General features: G+C 35.5%; 2 protein-coding genes and 1 long non-coding RNA gene across 3 annotated transcripts; 1 reads left to right on the top strand and 2 right to left on the bottom strand.

Moving 5' to 3' along the window:
* Window positions 1-6,635: 6,635 nt before the first annotated feature.
* Window positions 6,636-7,862, bottom strand: LOC127742565 (uncharacterized). The gene is made up of 3 exons (XR_008003906.1): window positions 7,763-7,862; window positions 7,304-7,363; window positions 6,636-7,001 (listed from the first exon to the last, which is right to left on the bottom strand). It is a non-coding gene; the product is annotated as an uncharacterized LOC127742565 (long non-coding RNA).
* Window positions 7,822-12,438, bottom strand: LOC107470150 (uncharacterized). Its single transcript, XM_021133264.2, has 7 exons — window positions 12,107-12,438; window positions 11,386-11,486; window positions 10,826-11,011; window positions 10,619-10,730; window positions 10,491-10,525; window positions 10,251-10,403; window positions 7,822-10,126 (listed from the first exon to the last, which is right to left on the bottom strand). Exons 2-7 carry the CDS (start codon window positions 11,454-11,456, stop codon window positions 7,822-7,824), a joined length of 2,862 nt encoding a protein of 953 aa, XP_020988923.1. The 5' UTR covers window positions 11,457-11,486; window positions 12,107-12,438.
* A 1,805-nt stretch (window positions 12,439-14,243) lies between these two features.
* On the top strand, window positions 14,244-14,971 carry LOC107470151 (uncharacterized). The gene is made up of 2 exons (XM_016089541.1): window positions 14,244-14,452; window positions 14,569-14,971. The coding sequence occupies exons 1-2, from the start codon at window positions 14,244-14,246 to the stop codon at window positions 14,969-14,971; spliced, it is 612 nt and encodes a 203-aa protein (XP_015945027.1).
* Window positions 14,972-20,429: the final 5,458 nt, after the last annotated feature.

Here is a 20,429-nt window from a genome sequence, read left to right as displayed (position 1 = left end):
GAAGCTTTGAATTTGAAACACCCTCTTGGTATGCATCAATTAGAAGTGAAAACAGAAAGTTAATGAAAACTACGAATTAACAAGAAGTCAAAGGATACTATGGTTGGATTGTCTCCCAACAAGTGCTCTTTTAATGTTATTAGCTTGACTTTTGATTTTTAAATTTTCTTCCTCTTCTTCTAGTTGGTTAAGAGGAGTGAATTCAAAGGAGAAGAAGAGAAAATTGATGCCCCTTGATTTGATTTTCTCCTAACAAGCTTTTTGTTATTGTTACTAGCTTGATTAAGCTTGTTTGTTGGGGTAGGGGTTGGAGTGCTTTTTGTTGACCTTCTCTTTTTTATGGTGATAAATCCCATTTTTAGGGTTTATCTTGTGCTTAAATTAGTATATTTTATCCATTATTATCACACTTATTCATATAATTCGCATGTTTTACATTTTTCTTTCTAATTTTGTACTATGAGTGAAAACATGCTTCCTTTGGCCCTAAATTAGCTAATTTTAATCCTTTCTTATTATTATTCGATGCCGTGATATGTTTGTTGAGTTTTTTTGGGGTTTATAGGGCAGCAATGGCTTAGAGGATGGAAAGAAAGCATGCAAAAGTGGAAGGAACACAAGAAATTGAGGTTTTGGGAAGCTGGCAGCGACGCACACGCGTGGTATGACGCGTACGCATGACTGGCGCAGGATACAAGCGACCCGTACGCGTGGGACGACGCGTACGCATGACCAAGTTTTTGATTCAGCGACGTGTACGCGTGACAAGCGTCACGTGCTGCAAATCTCAGAAAACGCTGGGGGCGATTTCTGGGCTGGTTTTGGCCCAGTTCCAAGCCCGAAAACACAGATTAGAGGCTGCAGAGTGGGGAAATCAAGGATACACACTTCATTCACATAACATTAGGTTTTAGATAGGATGTAGTTTTCTAGAGAAAGAGGCTCTCTCATCTCTCTAGGTTTTAGGGTTTTTAGCTTTATCTCTTCTCCAATTCAGATTTTCATCTTGCTTTATTTTAGTTTCTATTCTACATTCTATTACTCTAGCATCTTAGTTTATCGTCTCTTGTTGATTTATTTATTTTCCAATTTAGTTTATGAACTTTCGATGTTGGATTCAATTTCCATATTAATGCAATTGATGTTTTCCATGGTTATTGTTACTCTCTTTAATTGTTAGTCATTGATGTTTGCAATTAGTTGTTTAGATTTAATGTTCCTTGTTAATTTTAGCATGCTTTTATTTTGTGTCTACCAAGTGTTTGATAAAATGCTTGATTGGGTTTAAAATTTGATTTTTTTTTTTTTTTGCTTAGGTTGAGTAATTTGGAGACTCTTGAATTGTCAAAGTCTCTTGTTGGTTGGTGATTGAAAGTTGCTAGTTGACTTGAGCTTCACTAACTCTAGTCCTTGATTAGGACTTGTGAACTCAAGTTGAATTACTTGCTTGACTTACCTTCAATTGTTAGAGGTTAACTAAGTGAGAGCAAAAGGCAATTACCATCCCAGGTGACTATGATAATGGGGATAGGAATTCTAATTATCAATCCTTGCTAGAACTTTTCTTAATTGTTAGTTTACTTCCTTGTCATTTACATTCCTTGTTCAACATTTAAAAACCCCAAAAATATTTTTCCATAACCAATTATAAGTACACTTCCCTGCAATTCCTTGAGAGATGACCCGAGGTTTAAATAATTCGGTTAATTTTATTGGGTTTGCTTAAGTGACAAACAATTTAAATTTGATTGAGGTTTAATTGTCAGTTTAGAACTATACTTACAACGCGCTTATTTTTGTGAAAATATTTACCAACATTTTTCTCTCATCATATGGATATTGTCTTTTGTTTATTGATCACAATTCTTCTTTGAGTGCTTTCCTTGATTGCCTTCACCTCTTTGGTTTTAGGACTTGAGTATTGTGTATTGGTTGGAGTGTCTCCTTCATTAAGAAATTCTTAGATTGATGGTTCAATTAAATCAACCACCATGTAATTCTCTGATTCCTTGGAGTGTGGACTCCATTGGTTGTTTTTCTCCTTTTCTTTTGCATGATTTTGTATTGCTTCTTTTGGGCAGGATTTTACCTATTCTTTTGCCATCTCTTGTAACTTCTGAAGATATGAAATTCTAGGCTTGTATGCCTTCACAACCTTCTTCTTCATTAGAATTTCATGGCCCTTTTGGTCTTGCTCTTGCACTTCTAACTCCTCTTTTGAAGTCTCAATTTAGTCATTATTCTCCTTGCTAAGCACTACTCTACTTCTCCAACTTATGGTCTTGCATTCTTCTCTTGGGTTGAAAATTTCATTATTAGGAAAGGCATTAGTTGGTTTCTCAACTAGATGTTGTGTCATTTGTCTCATTTGTACTTCTAGATACTTTCTTGAGGCCTCCTGATTTTTACTATATGCTATGGACTCTTGAAAGAAACTATTAACTATTTGGGTAAATAAAGTAGTAGCTTGAAAAATTTATTCTAAGGTTAACTCAAGAGATGAAAGGTTGGAATCGTTTTGTGAATATGTATGTGTTGTGGTGAAGTTGTTTTGGAGGATATGGAAGGAATTTTGTGGGTAGTGAACTGAGTTTTGTGGATTGTGAAAGGAGTATTGTGAAGTGTGAAGTGGATTTTATGGGTTTTGAAAGGAATGAAATGGGTTTTGTGAATTTTGAAAGGAGTTTTGTGATAAGGCAGGTCAAGTGATGAAGGATTTTGATATAAAAAATTAGGAGGTGAGGTTGGACAATTTTACATAAATGCATCCAGTGTTTGTTGTAGTTTGTCTAAGGCATGATCAAGAGATAATGGCTCTTGATAAATGGGATATGGAGCATTGAAATCTCTTTGATAATAATTATCTCAGCCACCATTCAGATGATTGCTCGTTTAATAGTAATGTGAATCATTTTGTGGCCCTGGAAAATATCCCATATGGTTTACTTGTTCATACTCCATCATTTTTTGTTCTTGACATTTCCAACCACAATTAGGATAGTAGCATGAATCATTTTGTGGAGGTGAAAAGTATCCCATGCAATTTGCTTGGCCAAAGGGTGACGTAAACTCCATTTTTCCTTGAAAATACTCTGTAGAAACATAATCACCAAGATAAAAAGAAATTGGAATCTCCCTTGTTACAATTGAGGAAATTCCAAGTGAGGCAATAACACAAACAGTTAACTAACAAAAAAATAAAGAATTAAAAGCAATTAAATGAATAGAATAAAAAAAGTGTCTAATCTAGATAATCAATCAACCGATAGTTTGTCAATCGCAATTAATCTCCGGCAATGGCGCCAAAAACTTGATATGAAATTTATAAACTAATATCCGTAAAACTACTAGCAAGTGCACTGGATTGCATCAAGTAATACCACTGTGAGTGGTTTATCATTCCCACAAGGATTAATACATTAAACAAACAATGATTAATTGATTATTCTAGTTAGGCAATTCATTTTCGATGACAATTAATCAAAGAGCGTAGCATTAAAGTAAATAACTAGAATGTAAATGACTGGAAGTAAATGACAAGAATGTAAATAACTGGGAATATAAATGACTGAAAATTAAATTGCAAAAATATAAATAAAGTAAGATAAGAATAGGGGTAACATTGGGGGTAAAGAGGTGTTGAGTCCTCAGAATTAATAGCTTTCATCTCCACTTCAATCATGCAATCATTAATCTTTTGACAAATTATAAGTAATTAAATTCTAATTCCTTGGTAATTCAATTTTTCTTGACTTGATCAATTGCCAATTCTTTGATTATTTGCTCATGAAAAGAGATGAAGCATATCCTCTGATAACCACACAATTCTTCAAGATTCAGATTAGGATTAATTTAATGTCACATATCAAATCAATATCCACAATCATAAGAATTGGGAAAAGAGTTTTCAAGCTTTGATTTCATGAATTCACTTTTCTAAGTGATCATAAAACCCAACTTGGATCTAAATTATTTTTCAATAGATTTAGATCCTTTAATGAAGAACGAAGACTCTTTCTCAAGAAATAATTGAAAGATGAATTGAAGATGAAGAAGAAATCATATTAATCCATTAAAATGCAACAGAGCTCTTTCCCCCAATGAAGAGAGAATCAGCTATTCATAACTCTAGAATTACAAAATGGATATGAAAGAAAATGAGAGAGGAGAAGAAAATAAGAAGAGAGTCTGAAAACTCCCTTCCTGATTGTGTCTCTTTCTTGTGCTCTTTCCACCTCTATTTATAACCTACTACAAACTTAAATGCAAATTCAAATTCAATTACATTAAATTCAAAACTAATTGAGTTTGATTTCATGGGCTTGATTCACTCTTTGGAAGCTTGGAGAATTGAAGAATGAATGAATAAATTGGAGCCTAAGAGTTGGACTAATTGTTAGCCGTTGCACACTAAGAAATTCCACGTCCAACGGCAGCTCAATTTCCAATATTTTGGGCCTCTGTATGATTTTGGCATTGTATGGCAATGATATGCCGTTGCATGGCACACTTTCTTTCAAGAATGGCCCAATTTGGGTATCTAATTTATTCCAACCGTTGGACGCCACAAAACTGGCGTAGGACGCAAACTTGGGGTCATGCGTACGCATGATTTTTCTTATGTCACTATTTGCGCGTACGCATGAGGGATACGTACACGCAACACTCCTTTTCGTACCAAAATGTACGTACGCATGATTTCTCTTTTTGCTCCATTTGTGCGTATGCATGTATGATGTGTACACATGATATTCCTTTTGCCGGTTGACAACTTGACGCCACTTTCCCCACATTGGACGACCAATCTTAACAGAGGCCTCGTTTTGATGAATGTGACTTTAAAAGTGTGTCCTAAGATTTCGAAGTGTATCCTAAGCTTCCTCTTTTGTTTTTCTTGATTCCTGTTTTGTCTATTTACTTGTTCTTGCCTAGCATCTTTTAATCATTTTCTACACTTAAAAGCACAAAATAACTCCAAGAAACATTGATCAAAGCATCAAAAAATCTCAACTAAAGTTAGGAGAATCTCTAACTTAATTCAAGGGAAGAAACTCTACGAAACATTGATTCAAAGCATGAAAATCTTAATGAAAACAACAGATCACTACCTTTATTTAAAGAAATAACAAATAAAAACAGCTAAGGATGCTCAAAGACTCTGTGAGGGTGAGACAAAATGACAAAGGTACTTTTAAAATTTTTGAAATATAGAGGTGTCTTTAATTAGGTCTTTTATCCTAACAGTGAGAATATATATTCGTTTTTTTCAATAGAATATTCTGTTATTTTAAACGTTTTTGTTCCAGTAAAGACTAAATTAAAAAAAATTATATGGTATATGAATCTAATTAAAAAGAAAAAAGTATAGGATTCTAATTGAAAATTCGATAAAATTATAGGAATATGTTAAGTAATTAAACATTTAGATAATATTAACTTGTGTTTTATTTAACTATATAAATTACCCTTTTATTTATAAAGTTAAACATGATACATACTTAAATGTCGATACTATTATATAACTACGATTAGGGATGGCAAAATAAATTGAACTCACTAGGCTAACTACGATTAGGAATGGCAAAATAAATCGAACTCACTAGGTCAACTCGTCAAAAGAGTAGGCTAGACTAAGATTTAGAATCCGCCAAATAAAAAAATTTCACCAAACCAACCCACTAAATAAAAAAATTTCACCAAACCAACCCACGCTGTCAAACCGCGAGTTTGGTGGAGGAGACTAGTCTATCAAGCCAAAAGTTATTTTATTTTTTTATTAAATAAGAGTGATTATTATTACAAAAATTAATAATTATATTATTTTAAAACACATTTTATTTTCTTTTTAGTTATTAAATTTATTTATTTTATTTTATACTTTTATATATATACTTCTCAAATTATGTAATTTATTTCTTAAAATAAAGATAATTTTAGTGATAAATATTATTTTAAACAATTTTATTAATTAAATATCTTAAAAAATAGTAAAGGAATTGTATTGTAATTTGATCCTTTTTATATTTAATTTTTAAATTATTTTTTATTAATTTTATTAATTAAAAAAAATAAACAAACTAATCTGCCAACCCACTCTAAAACAGAACGATCTAACATTTTAAACATTTTAAACCCATTTTATTTCGCAAAGCGGGCTAGTTCACCCAGATTTTGAGATGGCCCTTGGTGGAACGAACTACCAACTTTACCACTCCTAACTACGATGTCTTAAAAGATATTACTAAAATTAAAATATTGTTTTATTATTTAACAAATTTTAATTTAAAAAATAAAAAAATAACAATATATTAAAAAACTAATTTTATCAACGCTTTTATAGCTACCAAGTACCAACACATCATTATACTCAAATTTTTGTTTGTTACACCAAAAACGAGTTGCTAAATTTGACAAGACAGTAAAACACGGCAGATTTTACATGTTTATTACTCGGCTATACATACCAGTTCACTAAAAAAGTATTTTCATTAAGAAATATTTTTATTCGACTCCATCAGAACATCAGCTGCACAAAAACGGTTTTTCTTTTAAATAAGCGTCGGAGTGACAGTAACCGTAGATATATACTCCATACCAAAAGAAAGAAGTAACCTCTCCATAACAAGTTTCACCAATAAGGCAATAACTATGAAAAACAATTAAACAAAAAATTTGGTACCAATATTTTAGTTATCTACATGATCAATATTCATATAAGTTATAGTAACATATTATGAAATGAACGCTTGGTACAACCATCACAACAATTAAATCAAGTATAGAAAATCTGCTAAGGACGGGGACGTGGAGTATTTGAGTGCTAACTGCAGGGTAATGTTATAAAATACCTCGACGCAGTTCAATGAATTTACAACATGAAACTTCCCTTGTATTATGGCAAAGCAAACTCAATGATCTTACTTTCCGTAGCCATCAACCAAACTATGACTCGGAGGGTTTGCTTCCCCTAAAAGCTGAAAGAGAAAAGAATGACCTTGTCGCTGGAACGTGAACATGCAGAAGAAAACATTAAAGTATTTAATGAGAAACGCCACTAGTGAGAAAATCAATGTAGAAAAGTATAGGGAACACTAAAATCATGCTCCCTTCATTCCATATTAATTTGTTTGACCCTTTCCTTTTAACTAGATTTATATAAATTATAATCCTAATACATCAATTTATCAATTTATCAATGTAACAAAAAAGTTAACACCGACTCGTCTATATTTAAATAAAAAGAAAAAGGATAAAAAAAAAAGTATTTGTAAGTCTGTAGTTAGTGTTTCTCATGAAGACTGACCTCTTGTAGAACTGACACCATCATGCATCTTGTGAGAACCCTTGCCATCATCTCTACTTGCTGCAAACCAGAAATCTATACGTGATAAGAATAGAGGCATCATATGAACAATTCGAGCCGGTTAATTTGCAATCAGTCAAGTTCAACGTGAAAAACAGCACAAAGACATTAGCATAAAAAAAATATCTTGTTGAATTTCAGTCCCTATTAATTGCCCAATAAGCAATGATGTTATTGTAAGAATTTTCAAAAATTTGACGGATATGCCCCCAAATAACTGAATATTGGAGATGCCAAAAATTAGCCATCAAATAAGAACACGACAGGAAAAAGAAGCAGAAGGAAAGCATCTAATGTTCGAGAGGACAAGGGAAAAAAAAAATACAGGGACTTCAAAATTTGGTGCAGCACCATCAGTAGAGAGGAAAAGCAAAGAGAGAAATGTATGTTTATCAGTACCTAAATTTCTTTCATATCCTTCATGCATTGAACTTTTTGGTTGCCCATAACTCTTCATATTAAGAGCAGCCTTTCTCAGTAGATTGTCGGCATTTCTTTTTGAAACCTTTGGGTGCATCTTTTTGGGATATAATGGCCGGAGGATTCTCAGCATTTCCCCATTCACAAGTGTCAGGTTCACTGTTTTCTTCTTGAAGCATTTGCGACAGAGAATGGCGAACACGGGGACTAGCGGATCCTGCTGGAGGGATACCAGCCAGAGATGTGGGTTGAAATGTGTTGTCCTCGCATGGCCTGGACAGTTCCAGATCCTCTTCGGTCTCCTCCACCCAGGCAGAGGGTGATATGGTTGACTCTTCATTCCTTATTTCTATGGGAGACTCTATTACATCTGTTGAGACATCACCAACTTCAGTAGGATCTTGGTCTAAATTTCCTATTTCACCACATTGCAAGTGGTTATTTACCTGAGTTTCTGGTTCTGTAGCAGCATTCTGATGAGTGGGTGTTGCAGTGTCCCTGTCTGAATGTTGACTGTTCAGATCAGAAGCATTGAGAACCAATTCCGTTTCTTGATGTTGAATACCATTTTCAGTTAGAGATTTGTCCAGCTTAGGAGGAGTTTTTCTCTTGTTAAGATTACCAGCACCAGTCCCTGTACCATTTCCCATCCGAGAACCCTTACGTAGAAATGGTTTCGATTCCAATGGCACCACACTGCTTTTCTTGGTTCCCTTGCTAGCCAAGCTAATCTTTGAAGGAACAGTGGTTTCTTCAGAAGCTTTCGTTACTTTTGCTTTGGTTGCCTTGCTCTTATTTGCAACAGCTGTCTGCCATTTCTCATTGCTTTTGACACTTCTGGCACTGCCAGTCTGAGGTTCTTTCTCATTTCTGTTTCGATGCTGGGACTTCTCCCTTTGGGGGATTGGTTGAGGCACAGAAGATGTCGAGATTGGTTTCCGACGTGTTGGGGTGGTGCTAGCAGATGAAATTCCACTGCGTGATTTAACAGGAGATGTCCCTGCAGCCCTTGGTGAAGGCATTGCTGACCATGATTTCCGAATAGCAGGCACTGGTGACGTTTTAGATGTCTTCTTTGTAGCTATAGGTTTAGAGGTCTCTTTTGGAGAATTTGCAGGTTGAGTTGGATTTCTTAGTGATTTTTGGGGCAACCTTGTAGCACTTTTTTTACTTGCACTCAGATTTTTGGATAACATTTCTTTCCTCTTATCAAGTAGTTGCTGCATTTCTCGAAACTGTGCTTCTTTTTCTACCCGCTTTCCAGTATTCTCTCCTCGGAGTTTTGCATCCCTTTTCTCCTTATAATTATCATAAGACCCTCCCCTCTGTTCAAAAGGAATATTCTGGTTTCTGCTGGGCTGGGACTTTCCAAACATAACAGGCTTGCTTTCAACCATTTTCTTAAGAATCTGGTTGAACTCTTCTTGCTTTCTTTTATTCCATTCTTCTGACGCTGCCAACTTTCTGGCAGTTTCCTCTTTTGACTCAGTTTCTTTTGCATTATCTATAGCATAGGAACTATTTTCCTGTCTTTCCTGTTTTATGTCACCAGCATTTATCTCATCGTTATCGTGACTTTCAGAAGTAAAATCAGACACCACTTCTTCCGAATTCTTATGGTTATCGACATCTACCACATCATTGGAGGTCACTGGAAGAGGATCTTCAGTTGCAACTTCTGACTGGTCTTGAACAGAGGTCTCTCCCATACCTGCACTCCATCTTCTCAAGACAGATTTATTTGTACTGATAGAAACATCTGCTAATGACTTCCTCTTTTGAACATCTGCAGTTTGATCCCGCTGTTTACCTTCAAAAAGACTGATGGCATCTTGCACCGTTATCCTCCTAACATCAATTTCTGATTTCTTATAGGGTTGCTCAGATACTTCCCCTTCAGAGCCATTTTCAGCAGCATCTCTATAAGAAATTGGCCCCCCTTTGCCAGGAAAAAAATTGAGACTCTTTATAGTTAATGCAGCAGCTCTGCGAGGTCCTGCTCTTCCTATTTGTACCCTTCGCATTGGGGATGCTGACCTTCTGGGTGTTGCAGATCTTACAAGAGAACGACTTCTCTCAGCAGATATTTGATCCTCATCACTTGAGTTAGAAGACTCCTCACTTTCTGTTGAACTCTGCCTCTCAATTTGAGCAGCTTTAGCTGGTGAAACACCGTAGACAACAGGGGCATCAGAGTTAGATGACCTGGAAATCTGCCGAACTTTAACAGGGTTGCTTGCAGCACTGCTTGTCCCCTTACATGTAGTCGAGGGTGTTTCATTGTTCAAGGGACCAGTATCCTGGCTCGTTTGATTTAGTTCTATAAACTTGCACAAAGAATTCCTGTGTTCACGTACACAATGTAGGTAAACTCTGCTCAGCAATGTTTCTAGTAGTAGAGAAGTTTTGCTAAAGATATAATAGTATTTACTCATCGTGAGAGTTGATAAATCTGTCTGAAACTTACTCAATTTTAACAGCACCAAAATGTTGAGAAAATTTTGCTAAATGAGTCATAGCTTCACGGGAGCAGGTATCACCAGTAGCCTTGTCAATTATTTCAACCAACTTGCTTCTCAATGCTGTAAGCCTTAGGTCCATTGCTCGTAATAATTCGTTCCTGGAGCATATTCTAAGAAAGCTTAATAAAGGTTGCAAGCAAAAATATATATTTGCTAAATGTAATGTAATAGTTACAACAACATACTTTGAAGTATCAGATGACAAGCTTTTTTCTTCAGGCTGTTCATAAGCAATAAACTATTAGTTCAGAAGACAACTATCAATTAGAAACAAAACATATCCAGTATATATTTGCTGAAAGACAAGTATCACCTTTCCATATAATGAAACATGAAATTTTTTCGACTCCTCCAACTGTGACATCTCATCCATGATAGTATTAATGTCAATTATCAAATCTGGTGAACTAATAATATGCAGGAACCTGAAAGGCAAAATAATTGACAGCTAGTAAGATTTTCATATAAGTGAAATGCAAAGGGAAACAAAACTAAAGGATCTGCCATCCTTGATAGAAACCTTGTAACAGTAGCTTTTGAAAACCATTCAGCACCATGCATATTTTCTGGCAACTCAAGATCAAAGTTCGCGTTAGATCCCTTGGCATATAATTTGTTTATTGCAGGTATATGCGGCAACAGGTGTTCCAAATGTCCGGCCAACACTTGCTCAGATTGTTTCCCCTTAAATACAAATGCCTCATACCTAGCCCAATACAGGCCCGTAAAATGTAAAAGAAATTCACATATGGAAAAGATCACAATAAATCAATACTCAATGCAAAACTGAATCTACTGACCAGAGACATAAGGATAACAGAAATGTTTGGTAACCAAAATAAATTAGCCAAAAATAGCCCGAACTTACCTTATTTAACATAACAATTAATGAATGATAAATAAGGTAAATTCTGACTTCTTTTTTTTTTTTTTGTCGCCCTAACATTACCGTAAGGATAATAACATTTCCAAAACAACTTCAGAATATACTAATATAGTACTGAAAGAATTCATGTCATAAATTCAGTTTCAATTAGAAAACCTAGTTCTAACTCCACTTTCCACTTACTAAAAGCTGACCTATTTTGATTCGGAAAAATCCGAATTGAAGCATAATCCAAGGGCGCATTAGCATGCAGTGCATCCTCCATTTCCAAGATTTCAGATGGAAAAAAAAGGAACTTGAACCAGAAAGGAAAATTAACAATTAGAGATAGAACTTTAGTTAACTCTCAAGTCAGAATTTAGTCAACAATTTTTCGCTAGAATGACTAAAGTGAAAACGGTGAAGATTCTTCCCATCACAATCATGCAATTAAGTTAGGAGAACATTATGCAACTACTAAATGTAAAAATGCTAAAAAAAATTCTAAAATATTAATGCTGGTTATCAACAACCGCTATTCCTAGCACATCATTGGAGAAGTAAAAAAGTAATCCACAAAAAATCACAGAAATTTGATTTCGAAAAAAGTTATAAAAAAATCAAATTACAGGAGACGATAATGGAATATGCAGTTACAATCAGAAAGTGACATCCAGATCAAAGAAGAAAAGAAAAATGAGTTGCTAAGAATGCGTGTGCATTGAAGTCAGATCTGAAAAGAAAAAAAGTTTCAAACTAAACGGAGAAAGAAAAATCGCAGAAAGAGTAAATTACAAAATTCGAGTGAAGCAAGGAGATAAAGAAGGAAATCTCGGATTCTTAAAAATAAATTTGGATTTAAACAGAAAAAAAAAACATGGAAACAGCAACAATCCAATGTATCGAAAACCAAGAAAGTGAGCAAGAGAATCGCACTCAAGCAAGGAAGGTGAGAGAGTCTCGCTAGACAAGAATACCGAAACAGCGGTTATTCTCTCACCGCTTTCTTTCTCTCTCCTCTAACGTTCGAGATCTGAAATGTTTTTACGTCACAAAAAGAGGAAAGAGAGAAAGGATCTTCAAAATGGTGAATGAAAATGAAAATGTGAGTAAGAGTGAGAAGAGGAAGCTGCAGCTTCAAGCCGAATCTCTCTGTGTGAAACTGTGAGTGATGGAGTGTGATGAGAAATGAACACAAATAATGCGATGGATGAGTTATGAGTGATGAGTGGAACAAAAGTAACTTGTGTTTTGTGGTCCGCGCTATGAACTATAATTACTAGGTGAAGAAGTATTAATGTGAAGTTAATATAACAAGTTTGATTATATTATTATGAATAATTTTTAATTGTTAATTTTATATGAAAATAATTATATATAAATTTTTATTTAATTATTATACTAAGTTACTAATCTAAAATACAAAATTAATTAACTTAATAGGCTCTTAGCTTTTAATAAAAAAATTCTTAATTTCTATGCACAACAACTAAAGAATAAGATACCACACCCATTGCGCGTGAATTTGATCAAATAATTGTATAAAATATTTTTATATCTAGAAATAAAAATTATAAAAAAAGACTTGCATTTATAAAATTTTGTTTAGATGAAGTGGAATTAGTTGAGTTTTAATAACACAAAATTCTGGTAGTTGAAGAAAAGAAACCAAGAGCAAATGCACAGCACGTTACGCACCACTATAATCAACTCTATTCGTCTTTTTATTCCCTACGCGTGTCTTTCACGCTCTGCAACCCATTTTCTTATCTCGGTTTCTTCTTTTCCATTATTTATATGAAAATTATCTTATAAATAAATAAAAAGAACTTTGCTTTGTTTGGATTTTTTATGATAACATTTTGCATTGGGTGATGAGATATGCCTGAGTGCAGTATTAAGTATGTCTACGTTAATTTTAAACATGCAGAAAATAGGGGAGGCCAAAAAAGTGTGACAAAGATTTGAGATTGAGATTGGGTTGAGACTTGTGTAAAGTAAAACGACAACTCTCACCGCTACCGAAGGCATAACACGCGTGCGTTTGGGGTTTCCAGATCCACACATAACGCACATGTTCCCTTTGAAATTTTTTGTATTATTTACACTCTTCATATCACATACAATAACTTAATCTTGGGCCTTGTCTATTGTCGGTTTTTTACGTGTGTACATGTCAACCATAACATACCCGGTTCCTTCGGGGACATCCGATAAAAAAACCCATACCATACCCCTCAACCTTAACAACATAAATGCACAGCATAAACCACTTCCTACCCAATATATCTTTTCTCTTCACTTATGAAGCACGCGTTTCATGAACCCGACAAGTAACAAGAGCCATTGTCAATTTAATTATTACTTGATTTGGCTTCGCCGCTTCGGCGACTTTATTCTATAGCAATGACGTATAACTACAATTGTAATTGAATTTAGTGTTGATGTAGTTTAGATATGTATCTAATTATATAATGTTATATTAATAAAAATAATTATTTTTTATATTATTAATATATTTGTTTATATCTTGACCTAATTTTATGGTTCAGGTTTAAGTAAGTCAAAAAGGTCCAACTTATAAATTGGTCTTCACCACTCATCCGATCTCATCTAAAGGGCCGCTCTCTGAAGAAGTCAGGTTCAACATGAACTGGCAGATAACGCTTATTCAAATAAGTAACTGCCCCTTAAAATTTCTCATCCATTTTTAAAAGAGATATCTCAACAACCCTAAGATAAAGGGATGATTATTCACCTTCAGAAGTGGAACTACTCCAACGGTGGTTATTGGATCACCACTATAAATACACTGACACACTTAGGTAAAAACTAAGTTCCAATACTCCCTAAACCTGCTTACACCCTTGCTAACTTAAGCATCGGAGTGTCTTTGCAGGTACCACCCTCCATTCCTTCAAACACGTAGCTCGGACGGCGGCTCCCGAACGCGAACAAGTCGGAAACCACCTTCCTTTGACATTTGGGCCAATCCTTCAAGCCCAAACCACCTATCTCAGGTTACCCACATAACATTGGTGCCATTACCAGGGACCTGGAAAAACAAATCACAATGACAGATGACCAGAACGAAGACGGACATACTGCATCAGAGTTTGAGCAAGAGCAGCAAGATGCAGTTAACAATGACAAGGAAATAATCTCTCATGGGGCTAACTTTCATGTCGCTCCCCTTGAAGAACTTATAAGTATAACTTATCCATGGCCTTTTGCAAAATGGGGATTAGACTTACTTGGACCCTTTCCCAAGTGCCTAGACAAGTAAAATACCTCATAGTGGGAGTGGACTACTTTACAAAGTGGATCGAAGTAGAACCATTAGCCACCATCACAGCTCAGAGAAGTTGGAAGTTCCTCTACAAGAATATCATTACCAGGTATGGCATTCCCAATTCCATTACGACGGATAATGGAACTCAATTCACCGACTCTACATTCAGAAATCTAGTAGCCAGTATGAAAATCAAGCATCAGTTCACCTCGGTTGGGCACCCACAAGCAAATGGGCAAGCAGAAGCCGCCAATAAAATCATACTAGATGGATTAAAGAAAAGATTACAAGATATAAAAGGGAGTTTGGGCCGAGGAGCTCCCTCAAGTGTTATGGGCATATCGGACTACACCCCAGTCTGGGGAGAAACACCCTTCCGACTTACTTATGGCATAGAAGCCATGGTACCAGTTAAAGTCAACGAGCAAAGTCCAAGGGTGAGGTTTTATGATGAGATCGGCAATATTCAGGCACACAAAGAAGAACTCAAACTACTCCCTAAAGTATGAGAACAAGCCTAAATAAGGAAAGCAGCGCTAAAGCAAAGGATGATAAACAGATACAACAAGAAATTCATTCGAAGAAATTTCGCCTCAGACAACTTGGTCCTGATCAGAAACAACATCGGGGAAAACAAGTCGGGTGAAGGAAAACTCGCTGCTAATTGGAAAGGGCCATATAAGATAAATGAAGTGCTCGGAAAGGGGTATTACAAGGTATCCGACTTGAGCGGTGCCGAGCTCCCAAGATCGTGGCATGCTTGCAACATGAGGAGTTACTATAGCTAGAAGCAAACTACGCTCCCTTATGTACTCTTTTTCCCGACTTCATGATTTTTTTTTCCAGAAAAGGATTTTCCTAAAAGGGGTTTTAACGAGGCATCAAAGCGGGGACTAAGGGTTAATAATCTTAAAATCCCTTAGTAGCTAAGTTAACTTTTATAAAAGTTACCTCCATCAATTAATAAAGATTTTATTCTATCTCTTTAATTCCGTTATTATCATCATTATTCTACGAAACGCACCGATTTAAGCTAAAAAAAGCGTGAAAATCTCATGACCGACCTAAGTGGTCGGCAGGATAAAACGACGAGGTACAAGTCGGTGTAAAGAGGTTACAAAAGACGATCGTGATAACTCGGGAATAATGTCACTAAACAACACACTAGTCGAAAAACCCGAGAAAATCAAAATGCATCGCAAAAATAACCTAAAGTTACAAAAACAATTCAATAAAAAAAATTGAATATGTACGTTCAAAATAACGGAACACAAAAGATACGAAAATCCCTCAAAGATAGGAGCAAAGGCCTCTCAAGTTTTTAAAAGAGTTTTTTTCTACCATAAAAATCGTCTAACTTAAACAAAACAGCCCACACAACAAAAATATTTTTTCACAAAAATCAACGGGCTTTAAAATCTCAAGGAAAATAAAAGCATCAAAACATCCGCAAGCATGTATAATCGAAGATATTTTGTTAAAGGCCCTTATTCCAAAGAAGGACCAACAAAAACAAATAACTTTTTTTTAATGACCATAAAAAGGTCAAAATGTCAAGGAACCACCACGACAACAAACATATAAATTGTTCAAAAAGGGCCCACAAGTCGGGCCATAATAGCTAAAATCACTGGGAAGGGAGATCGGATGCATCAAAAGGAATGGAGCTCGAATCTGCTGCAGGAGTAGGAGGGGTCGGAGCAACCTTTTTGGCAGCAAAGGTCGGGACCTCAAAAGAACTCGGCAGGGATTCCTCCTGTTTCTCCTCGTGAGGAGGAGACTCAATAATTCGTTGTCCACGAGTCTTCAGCTCTGAATCGGTCTCAGGACGAGGAGGAGAGACAATCGCCCCAGCAACAACCACCTTATCAGGATGGAGGGGTGAAATGTCCAAGTCGGAAGCAATAACTCCGACTTGTTCCTTAAACACCCTGAAAGCCTCCTCTGAGCTCTCAACAATTGAATCCTCCAGGTCCTGATAAGCCTCAAATTCAACTCCAGCTGCCTTTGAAGATCAATATTTTCAGAAAACACCCTAACATAAATTTGCTCCGCTTTCTCCTTCAACCTCTCAGCCATGGCATACTGGCCCATTAACTTCTTCTCCCTCTCCTGAAGTTGGACCAGCTCCTCCTTCAACCAGGCGTTCTCCCCATGCAGCCTCTTCTCCTCTTCTTGATATAGGACAATCCTCCCCTGAAGGTCCTCCACAGTCTTTTGAAAAGAGCTCAAAGGAGTTTTTTTTTTCAGAATATCAAGAAGGACAGTGTAAACTCCAGCAGTCCGAACTCTCCTCCCCCCCCCGAACCAAAATTTGAAGATGATTTCGAAGGGAAGCATCATCTATAGCGATCTAGCTATGAGAAAAGATGTGCTTCCAAACGAACTTCAGACCATCGAAGTTGGCATCCCCAGAAGGAGAAGAACCAGTCTCCGAGGTCTTACATTTCTTTTTTCCAGGCTCGGAAGGGTTCCGAACTGGGGGAACAGGACAGGAGGAGGAAGAGAAGAAGCAGAAGCAGGGTTTACCGAAATCGGGTGAGAAGAGAACTCTGAGTTGTGAGGAGGAGCGCCAGAAGCTCTGACCTTAGCAGTGTCAGCTCGGGCACAAGCCTTCCTCTTGGCCTCCTGGACCTTTTGGTAGGTAGTGCTGGACTCGCTTTTCACCATTTCTGAAAGAAAGAATGAGAGTCAATTAGCTTACAAAATCCAAGGAAAACACGTTGCAAGTCAGAACTCGTTAGAAATCGCTACAAAGAAAGAAAAACTACCTAGCTGGGTCCGCACAAAACTCGGAGAACCTAGAAGGAACTTCTTGGTATCTAGATTTGGAGCACGCCCCCAAGCCTCTCGAAAAAACTCAACAACAGCCTCCTCCACCTCATCCAAATTGGCTAGACCATATTTTTCTATAGGGGAGGCCTCCAACCAATAGAGAGGAAATCGGGTATCATTGTTATCGTTCAAGAAAAAAGAGTGATGGCCTTCTACGGCTTGGACCTTAAAGAAAAAGTTTTCAAAGTCATGGAAAGATTCATCAAAGATTGAGAAAACCTTCCGTCCCTGGATAGCTCGGAAGGATACCCACTATTGCTTATTATTCTGAGCACTAAACGGCTTTGTCAGGTGAAAAATATTGAAAAAGATCTTTAAAGAAGTTGAAAAGTCCAGCTCTTGGCTGACAAGTTGGTAGATTCTCATGAAACTCCAAGAGTTGGGATGTAGTTGGGTAGGAGCAACTCGGCAATGAGACAAAACGTCCATTTCAAACTCAGAAAAAGGAAAAGAAACCCCCAAACGGGTGAAAAGATAGTCGTACATAAAGAAAAAGTGAGAGTTAGAATCGGCAATCCTCCCACAACAAACCCGATCCTCAAGATCCGGGGCTACTAATTCATACTTAGGCTCATCAGCCTCTAAACTACAAATCCTATAATGGGTGCGAAGCTCGGTAGTGAAGTCGGTATCTACTAAAGGATTCTCAATAAGCACAGAATCATCTACCCATTTCAAAAGGGTCTCAGGGATACGGGAAGACATTTTTCGATAGTAAGGAAGTACGTATAAAAGTAATAAGACCTACAAAGAAAAATAAAAGCATAAAAAATAGGACTCCCAAAGACAAGGCAGTTTTTTCCGAAAGTAAATAGGAAAAAGAATCACCAGGCAGCAACAACGATGTCTAATACACATGCAAAAATCCTAAAGCCTCGTGGTAAAGGCATGAAACTCTCCTCGAACACACAAGCGCACCAAACAGAAATAAAGAAAATACTACACAAATGGCAGAAGAAAGTAAAGAACTAACCTTTTTTCCTGTAAAATCAAAGAGAAGTAGTTGCAGAGATAAAAAGCAACGAACCACCTGAGAACAGAAGGCAAAAGGGAGTTTTTAGTGAAAAAGCAAAAGTGTAAGGAAAAAACTTCAAAGAGAAGACGAAAGAAAATAAAGAAAGAAGAGGGAAAAGTATTTATAAGAAACCAGGGGTACAACAGTAAAAGGACGTAATCATTAAAGAAATGCGCCGTTACCAATGTAATTGCCCCTGCGTGTAAATGCGAAATCCCAAACAGACGCAATGTTTTGATTAGACACGACGGTTGAGAAATTCGAAATCACGTCGATTTTTAACTAAAATCACATCGGTTTTCGACTTGAATAAACTCAGGCTCAATTAATACTGGAATCCCGCTCATGGCTAAAAAGTCGGACTCGAGTAGGGGCACCGTTCATACCCTGATCCAATCCTATGGTCCAGGTCCAAGTAAGCCAAAAAGACCCATCCCAATAATTGGCCTTCACCACTTGCCCGACCTCATCGAAAGAGGTCGGGATCGACATAAGCCCCTTCCCAAAGAGGTCGGGTTCAACATGAACTGACAAATAATGCTTATTCAAATAAGTAACTACCCTCTAAAATCTCTCATCCACTTCTAGAAGAGATATCTCAACAACCCTAAGATAAAGGGACAGTTATCCATCTTCAGAAGTGGAACTACTCCAATGGTGGTTATTAGATCACCACTATAAATACACTGACACACTTAGGTAAAAATTAAGTTCCAATACTCCCTAAACCTGCTTACCTCCTTGCTAACTTAAATATCGGAGTGTCTTTATAGGTACCACTCCCCATTACTTCAAACACATATCTCGTATAGCAACTCCCGAACGCGAACAAGTCGGAGACCACTTTCCTTTGATATTTGGGCCAATCCTTCAAGTCCAAACCACCTATCTCAGGTTACCCACGTAACAATATCAAAATTAAACTCTTTTAATTTTTGAAAATTAAACTTTGTGTTTTGTGATATTTAAGTTTATTGATTGGGCATAATATCTTAAATGTTTAATACATATTTTACTATCAGTGTAACGAGATATTAATTAAATTTTTTCATTTTTCAACCATTTTTTTTACAAAATAACTGCATATAAATTTGATATTTATCTTTCTCTAGCATTAAAAAAATTCAGTTTCAAAATAAAAAAGTAAACTATTTTAAATTAAACTAAAAAATTTTAAAATTATAACTTTTTAAAAATAAAAAAATACTAAATCATTAGAACCCAATTTTTTTTTTATCGAAATCCATTTGAATTTTTCCCTTTTTTTTCTTATGCAAAAGTTATATGACATCGTCTTTTAATGTAAAAAATAAAAAAAAAAACAAAAACAAAATAAAAAAAACTTTTTAAAAGGAAGATTCTTTTTTATTGTGGATGTAGTTTAAATATTTAATAAATAATGTTACTTGTTTTGGATAAATATAAGTGGATTTTAGTTGTGTTTAAAAAATATTTTATATATTATTATGTTATTTTAGATGTGTCTTGATAATTTGGTATAGTGTAATTTTAAGTAGTTGGTTAACACAAACTTACTTATTTTTTAGATGTGTTTTAAAAATATTATATTTGTTATTTGTTATTTTGAATTTACTTTAGATACATTTAAGACACTACATCAAATTTTTATGATACATTTAAAATTATATAATTATACATAAAATAATTATGAACACAATGAAAATGAAACCATATTTCAAAACAGTTATTGACCATTAAATAATTTAAGCACGAAATAATTATGAACACATCTAAAATATAGCTATATTTTAAAATAATTACTGACCACATCAGATAATAAAAATCAAACACATATTTTTTGTATCCAAAGAATAACAAAGAAAGTATATATTAATAATTTATTATTTAAGTTATTATTATTTTGGATTGTGTGTTACCTGGAGATAAACAATAAACAAAAATGACAACAAGCAATAGAGGATAACACAAGCAGAAAATTCTAAGATAAATGAGCGAATGATTTCATGGTAACTTAAAAATGGTGAAGAAATGGTGTATTTAGGAGAAAAATAATAGCATGTTTGGAAATTTTTAAATGGTATAAAATTGAATTAAATTTTAGTCAGAATTAAATTAAATTTTAGTGTTTAAAATTG

The sequence above is a fragment of the Arachis duranensis genome, chromosome 10 (assembly GCF_000817695.3).
Source record: "Arachis duranensis cultivar V14167 chromosome 10, aradu.V14167.gnm2.J7QH, whole genome shotgun sequence".
Taxonomy (NCBI): domain Eukaryota; kingdom Viridiplantae; phylum Streptophyta; class Magnoliopsida; order Fabales; family Fabaceae; genus Arachis; species Arachis duranensis.
Note: the sequence above shows the minus strand (reverse complement) of the source record. Positions and strands in the feature narration are given on the sequence as shown.

What these genes read in the sequence shown, in the direction of transcription:
- LOC107470150 (XM_021133264.2), bottom strand. Translation starts at nt 11,456, where the DNA reads ATGGAGGATGCACTGCATGCTAATGCGCCCTTGGATTATGCTTCAATT. An exon ending in ATTTTTCCGAATCAAAATAG is followed by an intron (nt 11,012 to 11,385) that starts GTCAGCTTTTAG and finishes GTATTGGGCTAG; the next exon opens with GTATGAGGCATTTGTATTTA. An exon ending in TTTGGTGCTGTTAAAATTGA is followed by an intron (nt 10,127 to 10,250) that starts GTAAGTTTCAGA and finishes ACGTGAACACAG; the next exon opens with GAATTCTTTGTGCAAGTTTA.
- LOC107470151 (XM_016089541.1), top strand. Translation starts at nt 14,244, where the DNA reads ATGACAGATGACCAGAACGAAGACGGACATACTGCATCAGAGTTTGAG. An exon ending in TTTCCCAAGTGCCTAGACAA is followed by an intron (nt 14,453 to 14,568) that starts GTAAAATACCTC and finishes TATCATTACCAG; the next exon opens with GTATGGCATTCCCAATTCCA.